At 37.7% G+C, this 26,422-nt stretch overlaps 1 protein-coding gene across 1 annotated transcript in view; it reads left to right on the top strand.

Annotated features, from left to right (window-relative positions):
* Positions 1-26,422, top strand: part of SPATA1 (spermatogenesis associated 1) — a 77,260-nt gene that overhangs the window by 26,913 nt on the left and 23,925 nt on the right. The window contains exons 5-9 of the mRNA XM_036754778.1: positions 5,598-5,651; positions 5,737-5,971; positions 10,299-10,514; positions 18,916-19,018; positions 19,850-19,910. Coding sequence (XP_036610673.1) covers positions 5,598-5,651; positions 5,737-5,971; positions 10,299-10,514; positions 18,916-19,018; positions 19,850-19,910 — 669 coding nt within the window. The remainder of the gene's footprint in view (positions 1-5,597; positions 5,652-5,736; positions 5,972-10,298; positions 10,515-18,915; positions 19,019-19,849; positions 19,911-26,422) is intronic.

Below are 26,422 nucleotides of genomic sequence, written 5' to 3'. Positions count from 1 at the left end.
ACACATCTGTCCCCAAGTGAGAGGCATGTGTAAAGGGGAGAGAAATTATTTCTCCCATCAGATATCATAGACATTTTCTGTCACTCTGCAATCTTATTTGTTGGCCATCTCAAAGCTGATTTGCAGGAAAGAGTGTAGAAAAATACTTCTGTCCTGAAGTAAATAAAAAATGTCCCAGATGAGAAAAGATGTCCCTTAAGCCAGTCCAGGGCAAAAGGAGAGAAGTTTTTGTACACACCATGTGAATTTCTATTTGGATTTCTTTCTTGGTAATCACATTCTTGCTCCCATACACCTACTTCCTTCAGCAGCTCACTGGTTGTGGAGGGACTCCTCTAAACCCCCTTTTTATTATCTTTGTTCCAACAATTCATTAAATTTGTGTCCCTGTATTATAGGTGAAGGCAGTCTCTCAGGGAGTTTTATTACTCTCTCAAGCTGAGTGAAACCTTAAACTTCCATACATGCAGGAAAGAGACCCTAATCCATATTAAATGTTTATAGGGACTTAAGCAAAATGGCCCAAGTGAGGCAGTTTCTTGACTTTGCTATCAGGCAGTACCAGGTGTCTGAGGAAAGGAGCATGCATGGCTTTTCCATCTAGTTTACTTCCCTCTCCGTTAGAGGGCAATATTGCAGGGGAGTTGCTCAGTTTACCTGGTTAAGTCATGTCTTTGTGCAGTTCAGAGGCAATAGCAACTTCATGTCAGTGGTTTGCCATTGTAGTTTCTGAAGGGAAGGGCCAGTTGGGGGCAGGACAGGGCCAGTGTCTTCCCAAACATCACCGAAAGAGGATGGCATGCTCTCCTCCCTCCAGCACCTTTCTCTCAGAATTCTCTCAGTTTATGCCCCCTCATCTCCACAGTGTCAGTGCTGGTGGATTCTGGGGTAATGTCTCTAATCTCTATGGTAATTCTAATGCGGGATTAAGTGGAGATACGACATAGATACCCCATGAATGCACAGCATGCTCTTCTAAAAATACACACCATGTCGGTGGGTAGAGTAGACATAGTTAGAGTTCACAGAAGGATACACACATTGAGTATGTATGTGGCCAAAGCATATCACATCATGCTGTGCCTAGGTCTCCTTGTGGTGTCCCTGTGGCTCTTTTTGTAATGTGGTATCTACAAGGTCCTTTGGGTCTCTTCCTGGTTGGGATGTTTTCTACTGATACTTAGCTGTGCTCTGGGGTGTAGGGTGTGTTCAGGGACTAGTGCCTCTGGTATGAGGACTGCTGAGCCCTTTCCAGGGTTGGTTTCCACCTTTGGGGTCTATCTGATCCACCTAATTCTCAGCTGTGGCTCCAAGAAGCTGTAGCATGTACAATGACCACACCCTGGTAAACTGTTTCAGCAGACAGCTAAACCAGGTTGAAGGTAACCAAGGGGTCCCAAGCCCATTGGTGAGTTAGGGAGGTGTCTGCCTTAAGCATGTAAAGACTTTCCCTAATGGGATGGGTGGATTAGAACAATTTGTTCCAATAACCATGAAGGCAGCTGAAGCAGGCGCTGTGGAGTACTTAGAGTTTGGTTAGACATCGAAGATGCCAAGGTCATCCGCTGCATCTCGAGCTATCACCAGTCATCTTGACTGTGTCCTACGGCTGGACTGTGACAACTCTGGAAGAGAGAGTGAGGCCAATGACTTTGTGCAGTTCTGCCTCACTTAAATACAATTTATGCATAAACCAAAAGATATCACCCATGCCATTTTACCATTTTTACCTGTCTCTAAGTCCTTTGGTGACAGGCAAATGACAAAGCAGCAGGTACAGATATACTTGGAGCTGTAGTCACAACCCAGCACACAGGCTTGCCCAGGCTGTAGCGTCATCTTCTCATTGGAAGCAACAGTGGAATTCAGCAGCCCCCCGGGGTATCTGAGCAATCTTTTAAGGACCACACTGTTCACCTCCTGGTATGAGAAGGGGGCTAGACATGCCCTAAAAATTGTCTGCTTACACAACCCTGTCCTGTTTACCACAGCAGGCAGAGATCCTACCCTGTGTTGAAACACAAAAAAATGTACAAAAACTTCTGCAAAGATGATTCCAGTCACCATTGCAGCATGGAATGTGCGTGCATTTATGGACAACATGAAATTCAGTATACTTAAAAGACAAACAGCTCTTATTGTGAAGGAACTCAGCAGATATTGTATCCAAATGGTAGCCCTGAGTGAAACAAGTCTAGCAAATGAAGGCCAACTTACCAAAGTCAGAGCTGGATATATGTTTTTTCTGGAATGGCTGAAGTGAAGGGGAGTGCCATGAAGCTGGTGTAGGTTTTGCAATCAGAACTAATCTAGTGAACAAGCTTGTATGCCTACCAAAAAGAGTGAACGACAGGCTCATGACAATGCCATTGCCACTTGCAGGAAAGCACCATACTACCATCATCAGAACATGTGCTCCCACCATGATGAACCCAGATGAGATCAAAGAAAAACTTTATGAAGACCTGGAGACCCTCATCAGCAATGTGCCAAAAGATGACAAGCTTATAATTCTAGTGACTTTAATACTAGAGTAGGCTCAGACTACCAGACATGGCAGAGAGTCCTTGGGAGGAATGGAGCTAGAAACAGCAACTAGCAGCAATGGTCATTTACTACTGAAGACTTGTGCATCTCATGACCTCATCACCAATGCTGTCTTCCATTTGCCTAAATGCAATAAAACTTCATGGATGCACCCTTGTAGCAAACATTGACATTTAATAGTCTATGTCATTGTGAGGAGAAGAGACAAACAGGTTGTGAGAGTGAAGAAGACAATGTGTGGCACAGAGTGCTGGACTGATCATACACTTATCCTCTCCATGCTAAATGTTTGCATTCAACAAAAGCAGTGGCCCCAAGGCAAGATGACTGCCAGGAGACTTAATGTCAACAGATTAGAGTGCTTTTCCAAGTGTGAACACTTTGCTGTAACTTGGAGGGAAAGCTAAGCCAGGGCCTTCCTTCTTAGGTTATTTTATATTGACCATTATCCCTTCCACATGGTGGAGCAGGAGGAGGGGTGGGGGTATTAGGGACAGAGTACCTCTGCAATCTGGAAAATCTGCATAAAATTTTTGGCTCTCCCTTTGTACCAGAGAAGAAGTCTGAATTTTTTTCTTTTTCTTTCATGGGTTGTTTATAATACCTTATTGTAAAATTTGGGTTACTTGGTCATAGGCTTTATTATACAACACTATACATATATTTTATGTATTTCTGAGTTTCTAAACTTTTTCTTTGTTGTCTGCTGGCCTTTACATATTGTGTGTGGCTTCTGCAAAGCTCCCCTGAAATTCCTTTTTAATTTCTTATGCCGACCCACAGTATATCAAAACTGTGATGGGGAAACTCTTAGTGCAGAAGGGATAACTGTACTCAGTTTGTCCATGTTATCTTCCCAATTAGAATGGAAACTCCTTGAGAACAGGAGCTGTTTCTTCTTTGTATCCCTAGTACTTAGCACATAGTAAATATTTAGCAAATCCTTATTAATCAATCAGCTTCATGAAATGCATAGTAAGAAAAGTAACCATATAACATTTCCTCCATGAACTTGGAGTATACTCTCCACCAAATAAAGCATCAGTGGGAGGAATGGATATACTTAGGTTAGTACACAGAGCAGAAGGTATGGGGAACATGGGGGATCAGGGCCCTTGTATGGAACCGCAGCTGGTGCTGCTGAGGCTGAAACTCTTTCATTGTTCTGGTTTCTTGTGCTGTTTCTTCCCAGTCTCATAGGTCTCCACTTGGTGTTTCTGCTTCTGTGCTACAATGTCTGCTGTCACAGCCCAAATCCACAGCTCTCTCTCACTCTCTTAGCTTAGGCTCCTTCCCTTCCTCTACCTTCCCCATTCCCCCCCACGCTCCCCACCCCCTACCACACACACACTCCCAGTTCTTTAGAAGAGTCAGAAAAACCTTTGCTCTAGGGTACTCCAGGATGTCTTGTTCCCACAGTCTGGCTACTAACATATCATTTCTCTCGCAAGAGAGCCAGGTGATCCTAGTTATCAAATGCCCTTAGGCTTTGTATTTTCTTTGGACTCCTCATCCTGGTCCCAGTTTAGGCCCTTAGCCAGGGACCTCACCCTACTTTGTGTTGACTATTCCATGTATTTCCCATTACCAATCTTTGAAGACTGGGCTATAAACTAGACTAGATAATGGTTATTTGACTAATAATTCCCATGCTCCTCTGGAGGTTTCCCAGTATTTAAACTCTTAAGTCTTTTCTGTTCTCATATATAGATGAATGGGCGGGAAAAAAATAGATACATGGCCAAGTCCAGGATGCCCAGACATTGTCTCTGCTGCCAGCTCATATATATCCAGTCACATTCTGAAAGGTGCTTTGTCACACCAAGAGTAAACTCCTTGAGGGCAGGGACTGTTTAACTTTTGATTTTGTATACCTAGTGTCTAGCATGTGATAGGTATTTAATAAATACTTGCTGATTGATTTGGGGCAAGGTATATTATATATATTTTATTTCTTTAGTCGTAATTTTTCATTTTCACAGTTTATCTAAAAATAAAAGTACCTATTGCCACTATTACTTTAGGGGCAAAGTTATTTTGTTCTTTTCTTTCTCTACTCAAATATTAAATTCTTCCATAAACCTACTTTACTCAATGGAATAGGTAAATTCCTAACAAGATTTTCTGATTCTGCTCTCTTCATTGTGCGTCAATTCAGACAGATCCTCTGAGTTTTCTGAAGCTCTCCATTTCATCCTTTCTTATAGCCTCATAATATTCCATTATAATATATTTGGCCATTCCCTAATAGGTGAGCGTCACCTCACCAAAAGAACAATTTAACACTTTTGTCATCTTTGCCAATCTCATGGGTGTGAGATGAAACCTCAAAGTTGCTGTACTTTGGATTTCTCTAATTATTAGTCATGTGAAACATTTTTTCACATGCTTAGATTTCTTTCTTTGAGACTATACTTTTGTTAGAACAAATTAATACAAACAATCAGTGCCTGACTTATAGTAGATACTTAAATGCCTGTTGAGAGAATGAATGAAAATTCCAATGCAGAATCCTATGGTTATTTTTATTTTGAGCATAATAAAGTCAAATGCATAAAGAAATGGTAATTATGTGTACCTCTACTCAATTATTTCATATGTATTCACTCTAGATTTCGGTCCTGAGAGAAAGAAAATATTTTTAAAAACCTATTAAAATAATCATTGTTCAAATCTTTAACTAGGAAGGATGAATGAAGAGTTACTGAATTCTCTAGCTACACATACCAAACTATTTCTTTACTGTAACATTTGACCAAGTAAAGCTATTCCCTTAGTCCCACCCTCTCTATTAGAACTCTCTTTTATTATCTACAGTTGAGCTCTACTTAAGTATGTGTGAACTAACATTTGCATAATTGGAAGATGTATGAATTCAATTATAGTTGATGCACTCAGATAATAAACTTGTATTCTACAATATCTTCCACCCAGTTTTGCTATTAGCTTTAAAATTCAGCTTAGTTCTTTATATACTCTTTGCAAAGTTCAAGGTAGATAAATGAGAAATCATGAAAGCCTTGGTTGATTTTTCATATTTATGTTTTTAGGTGAAGACAAAGCAAGAAAAGGAACTGAAACTCAAGTCATTTGCTCCACCATATGTATGTAACAGACTTAGAAACTTTTATTTTAAAATGTTTTTTTAAAAAATTTATTCTTTGTTAAATTGTTTCCTATATGTTTTAGGCTCTTCAACCAGAATTATATTTGCTTCCCATAGTGGACCACTTAGGAAATATTTATTCATCATCATCATCATCATCTACTGTGGGAGATATGCAACAGAATAATCTTTTTGAGGATGATAAAGCTGCTCAGCAACTAGATAGTTGCAAAACTTCTTCAAACCAGAAGCCTGGAAAAGATCCAAGCCTTTTAGAAAATATTGCTAAAGTTCCTCCCCTCAAGAATCAGGAAGAAGGTGATTTCAACTGTCACGGGAGAAAAGAAAAGTTTATCATAGCTTGTTAGGGCTATAGTCCTAAAAGGCAAGCTCAAAGCAAAAGTAAGGCCCAGAAAAAACTTGTCTAATTGACAGAAAGATACAATTCAGTTTGGAACATCTTGGACCAGCATGTGGCCCTTTAGGTCCTCAAGTGTGGCCTTTTGACTGAATCCAAACCTCACAGAACAATCCCCTTAATAAAAAGATTGAGGTCAAAGGGCCACACTTGAGCACCTAGAGGGCCACGTGTGGCCTTGAGTTCATAAATACTTCCGGTAGATAGGGAAAAAAGCAAATGTAAGGTACTACGGCCAAGAATTACTAAAACAACCCAGGAATTATACATACACAGTATCTTTGTTTTTGAACACTAATATAACCTCAATTTTTTTAGGAGGACATTGTTAAGGGAGATTGATTTTGAGAATTTTTCAGAAATCAAAAGGGAAAATGCTACTTACCTCATGTCTCATATCTGAATTTGGGAGTTTTATGGGTTATGTTTCAACACTGTTGGTGAAGAATTCTTCATAGCATAAAACCTTAAACATGGTTAAGGGTCAGAGGTCACATGCAAGAAAATAGGTCCAGCCCTAATTAAGAAAAATTGCTGCCAGGGAAATTTGTATTTAAAAGAGGATGCTTCTTATTCCAGTGGACTAAATGACCAATGTGGAATTTCAGATAATATGATCAGTGGTTGAGGGAGATATTTTTTTGGTGGGGGGTAGTTCCCCAGAATAATCTCTCTTAAGGTTGATTATGTGCAAAATGTATAATTTTGGTATTCTCAGAATTAGTTTGGCAAAATCACATTTTTAATCCCTCTCCATTTTAGTTGAGAATGGTTTCTTATTCCTTCCTAGAATCATAGAATCTTGGAGTTGAGGTTGCCTAGTTTAGTCTCTATCCAAATTATAAATCCTATCTCAAACATCGTAGTTTCCATTTAAATGACTTCATGAATTAGGAACTCACTATTCCTTGAGGCAACCCATTCTATTTTGTAGCAGCTCTGTTTGTTGACAAGATTTTTCCTAAGGTTGAACCAAATTGGTATAGCTCTAATTTCCAGCCAGTCAATCAATAAGCCTTTACTAAGCATTTACAATGTGCCACGCATGATGTTGTGCTCGGATACAAAGAAAGGCAAAACCACAGTACCTAGCCTTTAAGAGCTCAGAGTCTAATGGGGGAGACAACATACAGATAACTATGTGCATGCAAGATACATACAGTTTAAGTGGAAGATAATTTCAGAAGGGAGATACCAGCAGTGAGGTGGAGGTGAGAAGGGAGGGCACTCCACACATGAAGGAACTCTCTTATGCACTCCCTTCTCTCCTGTGACACAGCCACCCAGCCTGGTGCAGATTGTCATCCCCTCCCTCCTGGACGATTGCTGTGGCTTGCCAGTTGGTCACCCTGCTTCAGTCCTCTCCCCACTCAGTCTGCCCTCCACCTAGCTGTCACCTTGATCTTCCTAAAGTGCAGGTCTAACCATGTTACCCAGCCTTTTCAATAAACTTCAATGGCCACCCAATATCTCTAAGATCAAATATAAAATTCTCTGGCTTTTAAACTCTTTATAACCTGCCCCCTTCCTACCTTTCCATCTTCTCACACCCCTCCCCTCCAAGTACTCTGTGATCTAGAGACACTGCTCTCCATGCTGTTCTTTGCATACAACACTCATCTCCCAGCTCTGAACCCATGTCTGGAATTCTTTATCTCCTCTGAGACCATTCCAATTTATCCTGTATGTATTTTGTTTGTACATAGTTGTCTTCGCCATTAGACTTTGAGATCCTTGAGGATATCATAGAATCCCTAGTGCTTAGCGTCATACTTGGCATATAGTGTATATTTAATGAATGCCTTTTGACTATTCCCCTTAGTTTTGTGTCTATTTGATAAGTATTCCATTTGCACCTTCATGTAAATCATTAACAAAATGTTACAAAAATAGGGCTAAGTATAGAAACCTTTTGCATTCTGGGAGCACTTTCCCTCCAGGTTAACATCATGTCACTCTTTGGGTCTTTCAGCTTGTTCAAAAACTACTTAATTTCCTTTAAGTAATATCATCTATCATCTTTTCATCTTGTTCACAAAGTGAGAAATTGCCAACTACTTTGCTGAAATGTATCTATACCACTTGAAGTTTGGTAATTCTATTTAAAATAAAAGGGGACTTAGGCAATTCAGATATGGTTTTTCTTTAATAAACTAATGATTTTTAGTAATAACATCTTCTATTTCTAAGTAGTTACAAACCATCCTTTTAAATAATCTTTTCTAGAATTGTGCCAGTTATTGAAATCAAGTTCATCAGTCTATGTGTCAAAATATTTATCATTCTCTTTTCGAAAATAGTACTTTGGCTTGTATCCATTCCTGTGCTTTCCCTTTCTCCCTGTTACTTCAAAAATCACAAAATCTCTTAGTACCTTAAGATGTAATACATCTGTGCCAGATAACTTAAACTCATTGAGGGAAGCTACATGTGACTCTTCTGAGTTGCACACTAATCTTGTGTTTTAATTCATTTGTTAGCCATTTTTTTCTGTTCTCAATTTGGAGATCATTTTTATTGGTAGAGAAAACAGAAACAAAGGAAGAATTAAATAGTTTCTTTTCTTTCTCTTGTTTTATTTTTCCCATCACATCAGAAGATGTCCTATACCTTCATAAACAATAGTAAAGTAACTATGTGTTTTTATTTAACATTTATCATATGCTTTAGCTCACACTTGGCTTTATTTAGCCTTTCTTGTAAGCTCTTACCATTTTAAAAATTAATCCTTGGTTATTTTCTCTCATTTCTGTACCCTGTATATAGGCTTTTAAAATTGGAGCTAATTTATGCACTCCTAATGCAAACACGTTAGTCTCAATAACTACCTTCCCTTTTCTTCGTAATAATCATTTGCAACTTTGTTCCCAGAATTTTGTTCCTAAGTAGTTCCCTTTTGAACTAACCTCTCTCTTGCAGTCTCAGGCTGCTACCTATTCCAACTCTGAACTTTGAATTCTGCTTTCCTGTAGTTTATGGCACATTATAGACTATGCCAGGTAGTCCCCTCCTTAGGATGATTACTTCCCAAGATTCCTATCAATTACAGTTCTATTAAGAAGTTCCTCCTTATTAGTTAGATTCAGTTTCTTTGTTATTGTCATATTCTCTCTACTGTGATGAGGTTCTAATCTTTCTCCTTCCTACACTGAAGATGCCATGAGGTCAAGGGACATGTTCTAATCCTGTTCAGGTCAAGTGCCACTATCTACAAGAATCCATCCTATTACTTTAAACTTATTTCATATATAGTTTGTATTTATGTAACTATGTAGAGAAGTATCTTTCTATGTAAATAGAATTTTCTGTCTCTTTACCCATCTATCTATCCATCCATCCATCCATCTAGGTAGTTTTTCTCCCCACCCAAATAGAAGATAAGCTCCTCGAAGTCAAGGATTGTTTCTTTTTGTCTTTGTATATATAGAGATTAGCAGAATTTCTGAAATGTAATTGAATTAGGTATATTCTGTATCTCCCTCAATGAATTTCATATTTATTAAACATACATTTGGGGCTTAATGTATGTTGAATTGAATAAATCTTCATGACTTTGTTCGTGCCTCTTCTGAATAAAACAAAGGAAAAGTACTGGAAATTGCTCTTTCCTTTTCTGGATATCCTGGAACTCCTGCCATGTTTTTTGTTAATATGTTATTGGATTTGTTTTTCTTGTTTGGCTTTTGAGGCTCAGGAGGAGTGATTCCTGACACTGGGGGAATTACCATATCCTTCAGGGAGGTCATGAGCAGAAAAAGTTAAGAAAGCTTTTATCATTTCAAAAATCTTTCTGTGACTTGTACTTCCTTATGAATATGTGATGGAAAGACACACGAACTTTTGAATTTTCTTCTAATTTATTTTATATGATCTAGATCTATTATTTTTTCTCCTTCCTTCCGCCCTCCCTCCCTTCCATTCCTACTTATTTTCTTTTCAACAAAAAGGCATTAAGTGCTTTTCCTTATCTTTAGTTTTCATTTAGCAGGTAAAGGAGAAAGACATATATACATTTTTTCATGTGGACTGCTTTTGTTATATTTTGTTGTTTAGTGTTTTGACTTCCTAGTCAATAAAGCAAGTCTTTATTAGAGCCACTAATGAAATAAAGTATATGATAAATATTATGCATTCACTACATATTTTAAACTACTCTGGGACTAATATCTCTTAAAATATAATAAGAGTTCAACTTTGCCATTTTAATTAAATTATTTCTTCTGTTAGGTAAAAAGAATAAGGAAGAAGAACCTGTTGAGTCCCATGAGTATGATGATTTAAGTCTTGCAAATGCAGAAACCGGAAACAATTCAGCCATCTCAAAAATCCGTATAAAAGTGTCTCCCAATGAAATTTGGGAACATTGTAATAATGTTGTGCCTTGGGATAATGTCAAGGATCAGGCTGAAAGAGACAGTGCTCACATTTTGCTCAAAAGAAGAGGTATAATTTAATTCACTTTTTCAGTTAAAGTGACGAAAGAGAATAGAATTGTAAACTCTTAGGTTGAGAAGGGACCCTTAGACACCCTCTAGTCCAAACGACCCCTAACCAGTTAAACTCAGTTAAGTTCTAACACATAATTGTTAAGTGATTCTCTGGCTGTAGCTTGAAGATTCCAGTGAGGGCAAGCTCTTCCCTCTCTACTTTGGGACATCTAGTTATTAGGAAGGATTTCCTTATATTGTGCTGAAACTTGTCTTTCACTGACTTCCACCATTATTCTAGTTCTACCATCAAAATCTAGTTCTGCCAGCCAAAGCTGGTGAAGACTAGTCTAATGTCCAAGTAACAGCTCTTTATGTCATTAAGGTCTCCTTCACTCCAAGTCTTCTCTTTTCCAGGCTAAATATCTCAGGTTACTTCAGTCAGTCCTCTCATGACCAGAGTTCTAGCTCCCTTTACTATCATCCTGATTGTTCCCAAAAGCACTCCATTTGTTATTGTTTTACCTAAAATGTACCATCCAGAATGCAGCACAGTACTTCAGATGTTCTAACAATGGCCAAGTGCAGTGGAGCTAAAATAATCTCCCTCATGGAGAATGTTATTTCTCTGTCAATGCAACTTAAGACTACATTATATTTTTTACCTCCTTTATCACACTGTTGATTCACTGACCTTTCATTACAACCCAGATATTTTTCACATGAACTAAGGTCTAGCCATATCTCTGTTATTCTGTCCTTATACAGTTGGGTTTTTGTGCCATGGTAGAGAACTTCACAATTTTCATTATTAAATGGTATCTTTTTTTATTTACTTAACCCACCATCAGCCCATGGAGAAATCTTTTTGAATCTCAGTTCTGTCATGCACTTTATATTTTCACATAAGAAAAAGTTCAAAGTTTTCAGGTTGGAAATTGAGAGGACTCCATGACCTAAAGTTCTGCAATAGAATTGAACCTTTCAAGAATGAAATTCTATTCTGATTAGGGGTAAAAGGAGGGGGTTCCTTTTCTTCTTTTTTTAAATAGTATTTTATTTTTTCCAGGACAGCTAAGTGGCATAGTAGATAGTACACTGGTCCTGGAGTCAGGAGGTCTTGAGTTCAAATTCAGCCTCAGATACTAATTGTGTGACCCTGGGCAAGTCACATAACCCTAATTGCCTCCAAAAACCAAAACAAACAAACAAACAAGTAAATAGTATTTCATTTTTTCCAATTATATGTAAAGACAATTTTTGGCATTCATTTAAAAAATTTTTAAGTTCCAAATTTTCTCCCTCCTTCCCTCCTCTCCCCTCTAAGATGGTAAGCAATTTGATATAAGTTATATATGTGCAATCATGTAAAACTTATTTCTGTGTTAGTCATGTTGTGAAAGAAGAAGCAGACCAAAAGAAAAAAAGACATGAAAAAATAAAGACAGTGAAAAATATTACACTTCAATCTGCATTCAGACTCCATGAGTTCTTTCTCTGGGTGTGGATAGCATTTTTCATCATGTGTCCTTTTGAATTGTCTTGGATCATCGTATTATTGAGAAGAGCTAAGTCACTCACAGTTGATCATTGCACAATGTTGCCATTTTATTGTATACATTGACTGTATACAATGTTCTCCTGGTTCGTTTTGCATCAGTTCATGTAAATCCAGGTTCTTCTGAAATCTGCCTCCTTGTCATTTCTTACAGCACAATAGTATTCCATTACATTCATATACCACAACTTGTTTAGCCGTTCCTCAACTGATGGGCATCCCAGAAGGGGAATTTTCTAAAGAGACTGATGTTGATGAGCAGGGAGTTCATTGATCAATTTAGATTAAAAATAGTCATGTAGGGAAGTTGTAAGTCAGGAGAATCCCTCAAACCCTAACCCTCCTAGTTTCCCAACTTGCTAATTTCTCATGACCTTCTCTTCTACCCTACCTCAGCTACACACTGGAGATGGTTATATCCTCGATCTTGCCATCACTCACTTTCATGTTCATGCATCCTGAAGTTCCTTTATCTCGACATAATCTGCTGTCTTTCCACCTCTCTCTCTATTTTACAACCCCCAAAACTCTTCTTTATCTCACCATGACCTCTAATCCCCCTATCCCTTAGTTCTTGCCCAGGCTATCACTTCTGCACTGGTTACACAATCCCCTCTTTCTTATCTTGATCCCATAGTGAGCCAATTCAGCTTCAAAAGAAGAACAGTACTGCATCCTTCTCTTTTGAGTCCCCTGCCCACTTATGCTATCGAAAATCTTGTCCTACCAAGCTTCACCCCTTGATTACTCCTACTATCCATTACCTTGGCTCCTATATACAAGTGGTGCTGAACAAAGTTGGAGAAATTCGTAAAACCATCCTGACTAGATCCTTTACGAATTTGTGTGAAATAATCTCAAATAGGCCCTCACTGCAGCAAGGTAATAATTTTGCACCTCCCTGACTCGCTGTCTCAACATGGAGGCTCTTCCAAACCTCTTTATTCCTCCTCAAACCTCCCCTCGCCTCCCCACCACCACTACTCTCTCAGCTGAGAACCTTGCCTCATACTTCCCTGAAAAAAATTGGGACCATGAGCTCTCTTCTCCCCTCTTTATCTCACATCTCTAAGATGCCTTCTGCCACATTCTCCTCCTTTACTCCTGTTTCACATGAAGGGATGGCCTTTCTTTACAAAGCTAAGTCCTCTAAATGCCCACGTGATCCCATTCCATACCCTCTTCTCCAGCAGAATGCCTCCTCTGTCATCCCCATTCTCTCACTTAGCTTCAGTCTTTTCCTGTCTACTGGCTGCTTCCCTGCTGCCTACAAACATGTCCATGTCTCCAGCATCCTCCAAAAAACCCTCACTTGATTCCTTGTTTCCGGCTAGCTATCGTCCTAATCTTTTCTCCCTTTTCTGACTAAACTCCAAGAGAAGGCAATCTATAACTGGTTCTTCCATTTCTTCTTACTCCCTTCTTAACTCTCTGCGGTTTGGCTTCTGACCTCACTATTCACCTGATATGCTCTCTAAAGTAACCAATGATTTCTTAATCACTAAATCTAATGGCCTTTTCTCAACCCTCATCCTTCTTGACCTCTCTGCAGCCTTTGACACTGTTGGTCACCCTCTTCTCTTCAACATTCCCTTTAGGTTTGCATTACCTTGTTCTTCCCTCGTTCTCCTCTTACCTATCTGACCATTTCTTCTCAGTGTCTTGCTAGATATTCATCCAGATCCTACTCATTAAGTCATGGATGTTCTCAAGGCCATTCTGAGGCTTCTCTTTTCCTTCAGTTCTATTTCACTTGTTGATCTTATCAACTCTCATGATCTCAAATATCATGTCTTTGTGCAGATGATTCTCATATTTATTTGTTAGGTCCTAACCTCTCTTCTGACTTCTAGTCTCATATCTCCAATTGTTCAATATTTTGAACTAGATGTTTCATAGACCTCTTAAATTCAACATATCCAAAACTGAACGCTGAAATTATCTTTTCCCCCAAGTTCCCCCCTTTACCTAAATTTCCTATTACTATGGAGGATACCAATCAATCAGTAAACGTTTATTAAGCACCTACTATGTTCTAGGCACTGTGCTGAGCACTGGGGATACAAAAAGATAAAACACAGTCCCTTGCCCTCATGGAGCTTACAATCAAATGGGAGAGACAATATGCAAGCAATTATATATACAAAGCAAACTATATACAGGATAAATAAGAAATAATTAACACAGGGAAAGCAGTAGAATTAAGAGAAGTTGGGGAACGCTTTCAGTAAATGAATGGATTTTAGTTGGGACTTAAAGGAAACCAGGGAGGACAGCAGGTGGAGCAGAGGAGGGAGAATATTCCAGGCATGAGGGGTAGCCAGATAACATGCCTGGAGCCAAGAGAGGGAATGTCTTATTCATGGAACAGAAAGGCCAGGAGGCCAGTATTACGGGATCAAAGAGTACACGTTAGGGAGGATGGTATGAGAAGATTGGAAAAGTAGGAGGGGGGCTAGGTTATGAAGAGCTTTGGATGCCAAACAGAGCAAATTGCATTGGATACAAGAGGCAATAGAGAACCACTGGAGTAGGGGAGTGACATGACTGGACCTGCGCTTTAGGAAAATTACTGTAGTGGCTGAATGGAGAATGGACTGGAGTGGGGAGAGACTTGTGGTGAGCCAACTTACCAGCAGGCTATTGCAGGAACCAAGATGTGAGGTGACAAGCGCCTGCACTAGAGTAATGGTGGCATCAGAGGAAAGAAGGGGCATATTCAAGAGATGTTGCAAAGTTGAAATTGGCAGGCCTTGGAAACAGCTTGGATGAGGATGGTATTTTAGTTACATATTGTAACGTTTCTAACATAATTCCCAATCATTTTTAGTTTCTGGAGGCCAAACTGTATATATTCATTTTTAACGTCAAAGGCTTTTTCTTGGGGCTTTTTGTTGGTCCTATGGCTGAGGGTAGCTCTGAGGTTGATTTCCCAGATTTTTGCTCTAAATATTTTGGTGTCCACAGAACCTCTCTATTTTGTCAGTGATCTCCTTGGGAATATCTGCATTAACCTTTACGGGCATTTAAGTCCCTTTCTTTGCATAATTACAAATTTATTTTCAGATTGGTTGGGCCAATTTACAGCTCTATCAGTATATAATACACCCCAAATAATGTGCCTGTCTTTTCATTATCTCTCCAACATTGACTATTCCCATCTTTTGTCATGTTTGCCAGTTTTGTGGGTGGTGAACCCTCAGAGTTTGTTTTTATTTGCATTTCTCTTATCATTAATGATTTGGAGTATTCTTTCATATGATAATTAATAGTTTGCAAATCTTCTTTTGAGAACTGTTTGTCTATATTCTGGAACCACTTGTCTATCAGATGGCTTTAGTGTTAGACATTTCTGTTAGCTGTCTATTTATCTCATATATCAGATATATTTGAAACAAACATTTTTTCCTAGTCAACAACTTACCTTCTTACCTAAGTTGCATTTGTTTTATTTGTGCAAAAGCATTTCAATTTCATGGAATCAAAATTATATTCCTTATCCTTTCTAATTGCCCCTTTCCCTTGTTTGGTTAAGAATTCACCTGGAATTCTTAGCTGTGAAAGGTGTATGGTTTACTTCTCTTCTAATTTTTTATATGATCTTTAATATTCATGTCACGTATTCATTTAGAATTTTTATGGAATATGGTGAAATGTTGATTGAAACAAAATTTTTGTTAGGCATTTTCCACATTTCCCGGCAATTCTTGTCAAGTAGGGATTTTTTTTCTAGGTAATTTATGTTTTCAGATTTATTGAACACTGGGGTGCTAGGATCAGTTGTTTCTGCTTATCCTTATTTAGTCTGTTCCGTTGCTCTATTTGTGTATTTTAAAACAAACACCAAATATTTTTGATGATTTTTGCTTTATGTCACAATCCAAGCTCTGTGAGTGCTATTATTCTGCCCTCATTTTTTCCTTTTTCGTTACTTCCCCTGATATTGTAGATCTTTTATTTCTCCAAGTAGATTTTGTTATTGTGTTATTATTTTATTATTTAGCTTTATGAAGTTTCTCTGTGGTAGTTTGATTAGCATAGAACTAAATCTGTAAAGTTCTTTTGGTCGTATTGTCATTTTCATTCTATTGGCAAGGCCTAACCATAATGTTTAAGTTATTCTTTTTTTTTTTTTTCTCTAAAGAGTGCTTTGTAACTGTGTGTATGTGATCTTTGGTAGGTTGACTTCCAGAGGTTGTATTCATTTTGTACTTATTTTCAATGTTACCTCCCTTTCTATTGTTGCTTCCCAGCTTTTGTTGTGACTTTGTAAAAATGCTTTTGATTCTTGTGGTTTTGTTTTGTAGCCTGAAATTTTGCTGAAGCTATTGTCTCCAATTCTTTGCTGATTCCTTAGGATTTCCTAAGCCATCATATCATAGCAAATAAACATAGCTTTGTCTCCTCTTTGCCTGTTTTTATGAAATTAATTTCTTTCTCTTGTCTTCCTGCTATTGTTAGCATTTCTAGACACATGTCAAATAATAGAAGGAAAAGAGGAGCATCCTGGCTTTACTCCTTTTTTTTTTTTAGGAAAGATAGTGTTATACTATTGTATAAAGTGTTAACTTTTGATTCTCTAGATACTTTTTAATGTTAAAAGCATCCCTCTATGCTTATACTTTGTAGTTTTTGTTTTTTAAGCAAAAAATGGGTGTTGTACTTAGATAAAAACTTTTTCTGCATCTATTAATGTAATCATGTGATTTATATTTAATTTGGTTAATTATGTTAATTATTTCCCTAATGTTGAATATTCTTGATTTAAATCCAACCTGATTAGAGTGAATGATTTTTTTTTTGGATAAATTTTGTAGCCTTTTTGCTAGAATTTTATTTAAAATTTTTGAATTGATATTTATTAATAATATTGGTCTGTAATTCTCTTTTTTTGCTTTATCCTTTCTTGTTTTAGGAATTAGGACTGTATTTGTCTGATAAAAGGAGTTTGGTAGGGTACTCTCTCTGTTTTGAGAATTATTGAGATGGTATTCACATTAATTATTTTTAAAAGTTTGATAGAATTCTCTTGTAAATCCATCTAGACCAAAGATTTTTCCTTTGATAGTTTCTTTATAGCTAGTTCAACTTCCTTTTCTGAAATTGGATTATTTAAGCTCTTTTGGGTGTTCTATTAATTTAGATATTTTATATCTTTAAAAATAATCTTCAATTTTAAATTCTCATTTTTGTTAGCATATAACTGTGGTTTTGATCAGTTACTTGCTGGCTGCAGTGGTGTCTGAACTTTTTCATCACTTTCTTTGTAGCAATTTTTATATTGGCTAAGTTTCTTTAGGAAGTCACTACTTTTAAAAACAGGTAGAGTTAAAATTTATATAATTATATGTAGTGTTTTCTCATCTTCATCCTTTCTTTTTATTTGATGTTCACGTTGACTTTGTTCTAACAAACTGTTGAGCTGATTGCGCTGATAGTGGCAGCTGATTCCGAAAGGATTGCTATGTCTGTAATGAATCACTTCCTGTCTGTTAGAGTATGATCGGTTTTTCAAATGTCATTAAGTGTTCACTGCATCCAAAACATTCCAGCTCTCTTCTTGAAAAAATAATCATGATGTTTGGGTGGGAGTTTTATGAGGGGTCTGCTCTTTGACTTCTCTTATACCAAATTGTGCTTTCCAAAATGGTTTTGACTGCCCTCCCTGAGCCAAATTTCACATTCATTTTACCCTATTAAAGCATAAGCTTACTTCTTTGGAGGATGACATGAAATTATTTCTTTTACAATTAATTCATCCTCTGCAATTAATGTTGATACGTAATCTTCATTGTAGCCTTATGCATTTGCTCATCAGATGCTCAGCAAAGCAAGAAAAGCAAGTATCTCATGAAAAGTTGTTTCTGTTTGTCTCTAGGTGCACAATAATAACTCACATTTATATAGAACTTCAAGGTTTACCAAGGCCTTTCTTTATAAGCCCTTTTCTATGTGGGGAAAGTAATAAAAATATTACTACGTTCCTTTTATAGTTTTATAGTTGATGAAACTGATTCTCCTGACTTCAGGTCCAGTACTCTGCACCGCACTGCGGTAACCCTAAACCAACACCATGATTCCTTTATTTGCCTCTCCAAGAACTTGAGAGCCATTCTTATATTTAGCTTCTTTACATATTTTTGTTTCCGTTCTAGCTAGTATATCAAGGTAGATGTGATTTGGTTTCTCCTGTGGTTTATTATTTTATCAGTGGTTACAATAATGTTTGTAGATAGTCTAAGAACTTTAGGATTCTTAGTTCTCCTGGTTCTTTTCCTGTCAGTCTCTCATCTTTGCAGAAACAACTATCTTTATTTTTGTCCATTTTTTTGGGTTGACAGGGCCAATGTTTCATTTTTTTTTGCTGGCTACCTTCATATGAAGATGAACTTTTCCACCAACAGATAGGCCCATCTCTAGACAAGATACACATATGAAGACCCATGTGCATTTCATCTGTCATCTTTGAAATCTTTCCTACATGGCTAAAACCTGCCAAAGTTTTTCCTTCACTGGCATGGCCTTAAAAAAAACTCCACACTCCCTTCTCAATTATGAAACCTCAAAGTAGGCCTTAATGGAGCCTTTTAAAATGTTAATGCCTTAAAGTTAAGTTTTGTAGCTTTCCAGTATGTAAGAATTCTGCTCAAATGAAAAGAAATTTTAAAAGTTAAAGCATATATGAAAATACATCTAATACGATGTACACGAAAAGCATACTTTATACACAGGTTGGACAGGGTTATGGTAGGTATAGTTGTAGGCAAAGTTGTATTGGATAAATTCTAATTATTCTTAATTTTATTTCATGTGACTGAAAAATCAACATTGGTTGGTATGAACTTTGGGGGAAAAAAAGTCAGCCTAAAAGACAACAAGATTAAAAAATACCCAGCAAGAAAGTATGGATTTCTAGAAACATTAGATGATAAACGTGTTTTACATGGACAAAACAAAAAAAGGTAATTGTCAGCCATTTTAATTATAAATTTTATAGTAGTAACTAATCCAAGAGAAATAAAGAATACTGTTTTAAGAGATTCTATCTAAGACAAATATGTGAGAGGAAAACAAAACTTTTCAGATACACTTTTGTCAAACTTACATTCATACTAATTCATTGTTAGCCTTCATAATAAGGGACAATATTTCTGTCCTAGTTTTCCCATGTCACAAGAGTTAGCCTGGTTACAGAAAAGTTTCTGTAGCTAGGAGGAATAATTAGCAAATTCATTAAGGATCTGTTTATACTTCTCATTTCTGCTTATTTGTTTGAATTTACCTCCTCATCCTGCAATACACTTAGCATACATCAGTTTAAAACAAAACAACTCAGATTTCATAGCAGGGTCCAAGATTCAGGCAACACTTTCATACATTGTCATTTATATTCAAGGCAAAGGTGCCTCATTGATTATCCTTAACAGTAGAATCATGAAGAGAAGCCTGATGCATAAAATTGTTCTTTTCATGTTGTGGCTATTAATGCATATCTAGGTTTATCTATGATACCTATATTAAATTAGACTTTACTTTGGACTGTTAATACTAAATATGATGTGAGATAATGTATTAAAGCCCTTTGTGCACCTTAAAATGCTATATAAGTGTCAGATGATATTTTTGTGTTGATCATGAGTAAGGAATACATCACTTTATGAACAAAATCTCTTTATTTGCATTATACATAGATATTTCCTGAAAATTATAAGGAACAGATTTTTAAAAATTAAAAAATATATTCATAAACCAATTTTTGACAAGTCTTTCCAAATGCATATTATTTCCTTCAGCCAATTCCTGTGGGAAAACGGAGACAAGATCACTGATGTCAGTAGAAGAAAGGAAGATCCGGTACGATTTAATACTTTTTCAAATATGACAGATTATTGCAATGATTACGTCAAAATTAATTCAGCATTGCAGATTAAAATTTCTGTTTCTGCTAATAAAACACTTCTAATTTCATTATCATTAATGTGAACTAATTTCTCTATTCTGCATTTGGGAGTAAACAAACAACATGCACTAATGAAAAGAGAGAGGTAAGAACTATTCTTACCAAATCCCTTTTGAATTCTCTGCTCAAACCAGTCTTATCCTCAGTTCAAGGGGAAAATCACTTTCTTTGGGCTGTCAGTTTTGTGGCTACCAAAAATTCCACATAATATTATCATCATTAATAAATAAAAGGATACATTTCCTTTCAACAAAGTCTGCCAGGTTCTGGTGAGGTTAGAAAAAAGTCTTGATTTTCCGCGGCTCTGGGTCCAGAGAGGGGAGGCAAGGCTACTACTTCAGATATGTATCTTTGTAGGTGGGCTGGAGAGGAGGCCACAGACTCAAGGCAGAAGAGCAACAATAACCACATTAGCTGACATTTATAAAGTTCTTAAAAAGTTTATGAAATAATTGACCTACATAATCTCCAGCTCGTACAACCTGGTCATTTATTTAGGGGGAACATGCCTCCCAAGGTTTAGCACTCTATAATACTGAGCAGGGAAAGAGGCAGGGGTACTCTCTGTCTAACCTGTGGGTTGGTAGGGATTGCTTATTTCATTTGGAATTGGGGATGGGGAGAAGAGAGGGAGGAATATGTCCCAATACTGTTTGACAAGAAAGGCATCGATGTCTGTATCTTTGTTACATTCCATCTTCTGGCAAAGTTTCTGATAACAAAATATGTCATTTTACTATGTCTTCTGCACTATTAGGAGTCTTATAAGAAACTGACATTGAGGAGGCTGCTAACTAAGTGGGACACTGTACAGTCCCTCCCTCTGCTGAGCCAGTTTTGGCCACACTGAGATCGGGGCTTACATCAGTGTATGTGTTGTGTAGTCTATGCCTAGGAGTAAAGAGGGAGACTGTTTCTAGAAATGACCCTGTACCCAGATAACATGGCTTGACCTATGACATCAGTCAGCAAGTCTCTTACTAAATGCTTACTGTGTGCCAGGCACTCTGTGATGTGCTGAGGATACAGATATAGAAGTAAAATGGTCTCTGTCCTTAGGGAGTCTACATTCTGACAGGGAGACAACCTGCGCATCCATAGGTGTATACAAACCATTTATGAACTAAACATAAAGTAACCCAGTGTGGGAAGCACCAGCATTTAGAGGGGTCAGGAAAGACTTCATGGAACTAAGACTTAAAGGAAATCCAGTATTCCTAGACCCAGAGATGAGCAGAGATAGTGTTCTGGGCACGGGGACAACAAGTATGAAGTCATAGGTGGCATCATACACAAAGAAAAGTGAGCAGCCCACCATGAGTAGATTGTAGAGTACATGGAGGATAGGAAGGTATATCATGAGACTAGACAGGTAAGAAGGAGCAAGGTTGTGAAGAGTTTTAAATGTCAAACCAAAGGTCACATCAAAATGATATTTCATCCTAGAGGTTCATAGGGAGCCAATGGAATTCATAGAGAGATAGATAGGAGTAAGGAATGATCGGAGGCAGGGACGCCAATTAGGAGGATATTGCAATAGTCTAGGCAAGAAATAATAAAGACTAAAATTTTCTCTGTGTGAATGGAGACCATAGGCCATATGTAAGAGATACTGTGGAACTAGAAATTGTAAGACTTGGCAACTGATTGAATATGTGAGGTAAGTCAGACTGAGGAGTTTAGGCTGTGAACCTGAATGAATGGAAAGCCATTGGTACTTTCTACAGAAACAGAGAAGTTAGAAAGAGGGGGATATTTGGGGGGGGCGGGAAATTAGTTTTGTTTGGGGCATGTTGAGTTTGAGATACCATATGAGTCCATTGGTGATAGAGAACTAGAGATCAGGAGAAAAACAAGAGCTGGGTAGATAGATGTAGGGGTATCTGTATAGAAATGATTATTAAAGCTATGGGAGCTGATGAGTGAGTGAGAGAGAGAGCACAGTGAAAAGAAAGCCTTCAGGTACAGCCAGAGCTGTTGTAGTGGCATGGTAAGCACAGAGGGCTAGAAGGCTTGGGAGTCAGAGAGGATAAAGAATGGGCTTATAAGAAGTAAAGCTTAGGGAGAGATAGAATGACAGGTTTTGGTAAAAAAATTTCAGAATTCTTGGTCAAGGAATTGTAACACTTGTGAGTGATGGCAAGACCAAGGACATGACCTTCCTGAAGTGGAATAGATGTCATAAGAGATGAGAAACTGGAAGGTTGGGATATTTGAGGAAATTATCTATCTATCATCTATCTATCTATCTATCTATCTATCTATCTATCTATCTATCTATCTATCTATCTATGTCTGTCTATCTAATGTTGAAGTCCCATAACATAGGATCTGGAGTTGGGTCAGAAAAGGAGACTCTGAGTCAGGACTAGTGAACCCCATGAGACAGGAAGAAGAATATCCTGGGAACTGATTAATAATAGCTACCGGGGTCTGGAGTAAGTGGACAGTTTGGATAGAGTGAACCTCAGAGGAAGGGGAATTACTGAGTGATGCCATCAGAAGAAGAATCTAGAAGTAACAACGGGGAGTATTTCAACTCTTCTTCCAGGACTAGTGAGTCAGGTACAACTATCACTAGCAAGAAGAGTCCGGGATCCATTGTCACTTGGAGGAAGCAAGATTCTTGTGAGTGCTAGAAAAATGGGAGAAGCATGAGAAAAATGGGTCTAAATTGAATACAAGTTTGTTAATTACAGAATTGGCATTCCAGAGGGCACAGAGGAAGGAAGGACAGGTTTCTAGTAGAGCATTAAATGGATAGAGATGTGGGATGAGGATGAGAATATGAAATAAGATTTGCAGATGAGGATGGTTTACACTTAGTCAATAAGGGGTTCATTGTCACAATGTAAACAATTTAGGCATATGTCTCTTCCCCTAGGAAATAAGCTCCTTGAGGGCAGGGACTATTTCTGTACCTTTTTTAAAAATAGCTATCACTTATCACTTGTACCTGGCACATACAGTAGTAAGCACTTAGTAAATGCTTGTTGATTGATGCCAATCGTGATATAAAGAGGTCTTGCTAGATTAACTCTTAATTTTAACTTTATTTCAAACCCTTACTTTATTGTTTCAATAGATATGATTGTCTTAACAGGAACATTTAAAAACTAAATTTCTGTTTCCACTCCTGTACTTAGAAATTTACATTTTTTGTTGCATTATAACTTTTGAAGAAGTTGACATATTTTGACCAAATTTGATATGCTTCCAAAAAGTGACCAAGCTATACCATAAGCTTGGAACAGTCAGTTAATATTAATCCACCTTTGTGCCAAGCACTGTGCCAAGCTCTGGATCAATCTGTAACCTTTAAACTAAGTGGTAGTCAGTAAAAATTTTCAAATGGGCATATCTTTTATGACAGCACATAGTGAGGTCTACTTGCCTCATGGGATTGTTATGAGATGTTCTACATAGAATACTAAATATAAATGCATTCTCTTTATGGCTGGTAGAACTTCTATATGTTTTATAATTATCGTTCTTAAGTCTAATAACTCATCCATTCTGAATAGGAGGGCATAGTTTATTTAACCAAGGGTTATTTTAAAACAAACTTAATTACTAGATAACTTTTAATAAAGATTGATTTATATTACTGATCCAGTATTCATTATATTGTCTATGTTATCATCATTTACATAATGCTAAACAAATTTCTCACAGACATATGAAAGTGAATAAAGGATGGAAGAAATGGTATCTTTCACAAAACCTCAGAGGTGGCAGGGGTGTCAGAGGCCTTCTAGCACCATTTATGCCAGATACACCAGAACAGGAGAGTCAGGAATCCCCTCTCTGTGATGCTGAAGTGCTCATCAAGCCTTCGATGCGAGGCCTCCAGGAAGAAAGAACCAAGTGTCTCCCAAGGGACCCCATTCTTCTTTTTACATTTGCTTCTTTTCATCTTCCACCTACTACCCCTGTGTCTGTTCTCTGAGACTGAGCAAGACAAGTCTGATTCCTCTCCTACGTGACTGCCTTTCAGATACCCAAGAGAGATATTAATGTGCCCCTTAAATCTTTGATTCTTTGGTCTGAACACCCCCGTGTTCTTCAGTTGATTTGCATATGTCATGATCTTGTAGCTCTCGGCCACCCTTTGCCCTTCTCTGTGTGCTCTGCAGCTGGTTAATCTCCTTCCCAAAATACCGTGCCTAAAACAGAAGAAAATATGCCCCATGTGGTTTGACCACAGTAGAGTACAGCAGAGCGATCTCCTTCGTAATTCTGGAAACTGTTTTTCTTGTAACCTAAAATTGCATTAGCCTTTTTTGGACTATGATATCATATATATCCCTTACATATGAGACATATCATCGAGCCTCTCGGAGCCTCAGTTTCCTCATGCGTAAAATAACTATAATAATAGTACCTACTTCACAGGGTGGTAGGTACCTAGGTAAAGTGCTCTGAAAACCTTAAGGCGCTATATAAATAGCAGGCATCATCATTTTTATTAGCCCGCACCTCGAGAGACTTTGTCAGATCCTTCACATCTTGGTGAATTATTTCTGTGGCATTCCTCTGATCTACCATTCTGGTGGTGCTGTCAAAAAAGGAAATGAGGCCAGTCTGGCATACCCTTTTCTCAACAAAATTATGTTGCCTTTTTGTGATCGTGGCTTCCTTTTCTTAATGGCAACTAAGCATTCCTTTCATAATACATTCTATAGTTTTCCCAGGTATCCAAGTTAAGTGTACCGGCCTATAATTTACAGTCTCCATTATCTTCTCTCTTTTGAATCTTGGAATCCAATCTAACAGTAATTCTGTTCTCCATGATTTTTTAAAAATAAAAATAATAAGCTTTTACTGATGCTTTTTAAATATCACAGTCATTTTCAGATATATTTCTCCCAGCCCTTGCTCCCTGTAAGCCCCTTCTTGTAGCCAAAAAATATAGCTCAGTGTAAAAACACAACCCCCAGTGATTGTATCATAAAGTGTACGTACCATTCTTTACTCCTAGTCTTCTAATACATCAACATAAGGGAAATGCATTTCCTCTTCTCAGGGGCCAGGCCTATTGCTTATAATAACAAAGTGTTTGTCATTGTATAATGGTCTTTCCTTTCTGTGTCTTCTAGTTAGTCTGTAAATCCTTCATCTTCCCTCATGCTTCACTCATCCTAAACTGGTCTTTCATTCTCACCCTGACTTCCAGGCCCCGCCTCACTCCTCAGCTCTTTCTCAGGTTTGTCACCCTTACTCTGGCCCTCGCTTTCCTCTCTTCCCAAGCTTCACCCTATTACTAACCAGTTTAATGTTACACATTTCTCTACTCTTACCCCCTTCCCCCTCGTCCTATGAGTATTCATGACTTACCAAACCTTACAAACCAGAATTATTACCATCATCTGCCTCTGCTCCAACTCACAGTGCTGCTGAATAGTATGGGAGGTAATCCCATTGGTACTGACTAGGTTCACTACAAACCTTTTTGACCTAATCTCAGATGTACTTAGTACCAGAAGGCAATCCTTTTACTCTTCTCTAATCAACTGTTTGTTGGAATTTCTGCACAGGCTATTGCCAACCTTCTCTCCTCTCTTGAAGTCAGATGACCTGGGTTTCAAACCTATCTCCACCATTTGCTGCTTGTGTGATATTGTGCAAGTCATATAACCTGTCTAGGCCTCAATTTCCTCAACTATAAAAATGATGGAGTTAGACTAGATCTCCTTTAAGGTACCTTTAAGCTCTATTTTTATGATCCTATGATCTTCCCTGACCTTCCTGGTTAAAGACCTCATTATTGAGAAAAAAGAGACCATTTGTTGTAGATTCCCTCCTCTTTGCTACTTGTCACCTTGAAAAATCTTTAACATCACCCCCATTCTCTATTCCTTTATTTCTGTCTCTGAAAAAGTGGTCTTTCTTTTCGCCAAGGTTAAACCTTGTTCTCTCTCTCTCTCTCTCTCTCTCTCTCTCTCTCTCTCTCTCTTTCTCTCTCTCCACCTCTCCCTCTCCCCCTCTCCCTTTCTTCCACCACCCCAGGGGAAAATACCCTACAAATTGTCTAGACTCTTTGCCCCTACTTCCTCTTCACTCATTTTCTTCTCAATCCCTTGCAATCTGGCTTCTGGAATTATTACTCAATTTAAATCACTTTCTCCAAAGTTTCCAGTGATCTATTAACTGTCAGATCCTAGGTCCTTTTGTCAGTCTTCATTTAATTTAAATTATTTAATTTGTTCTCTGCACTATGTATTTCCTCACCTTTTTGGCTTTTGCTTTCAATGTAATTAGGGGAATCTAGAGTTTCTGATATACTTTGTTTTCTGAATTCTGTTCCACATTTTGTTGCCATTGATTGGGCAACATGGCGTTCAAGTTTTCTGTTGTGTATAACAGGTAGATATTGATTCAGTCTTCCCAATATCTTTCCACAGGT

Source organism: Trichosurus vulpecula, chromosome 4 (genome assembly GCF_011100635.1).
Source record: "Trichosurus vulpecula isolate mTriVul1 chromosome 4, mTriVul1.pri, whole genome shotgun sequence".
NCBI lineage: Eukaryota > Metazoa > Chordata > Mammalia > Diprotodontia > Phalangeridae > Trichosurus > Trichosurus vulpecula.
This window is presented reverse-complemented; position numbering and strand designations above follow the sequence as displayed.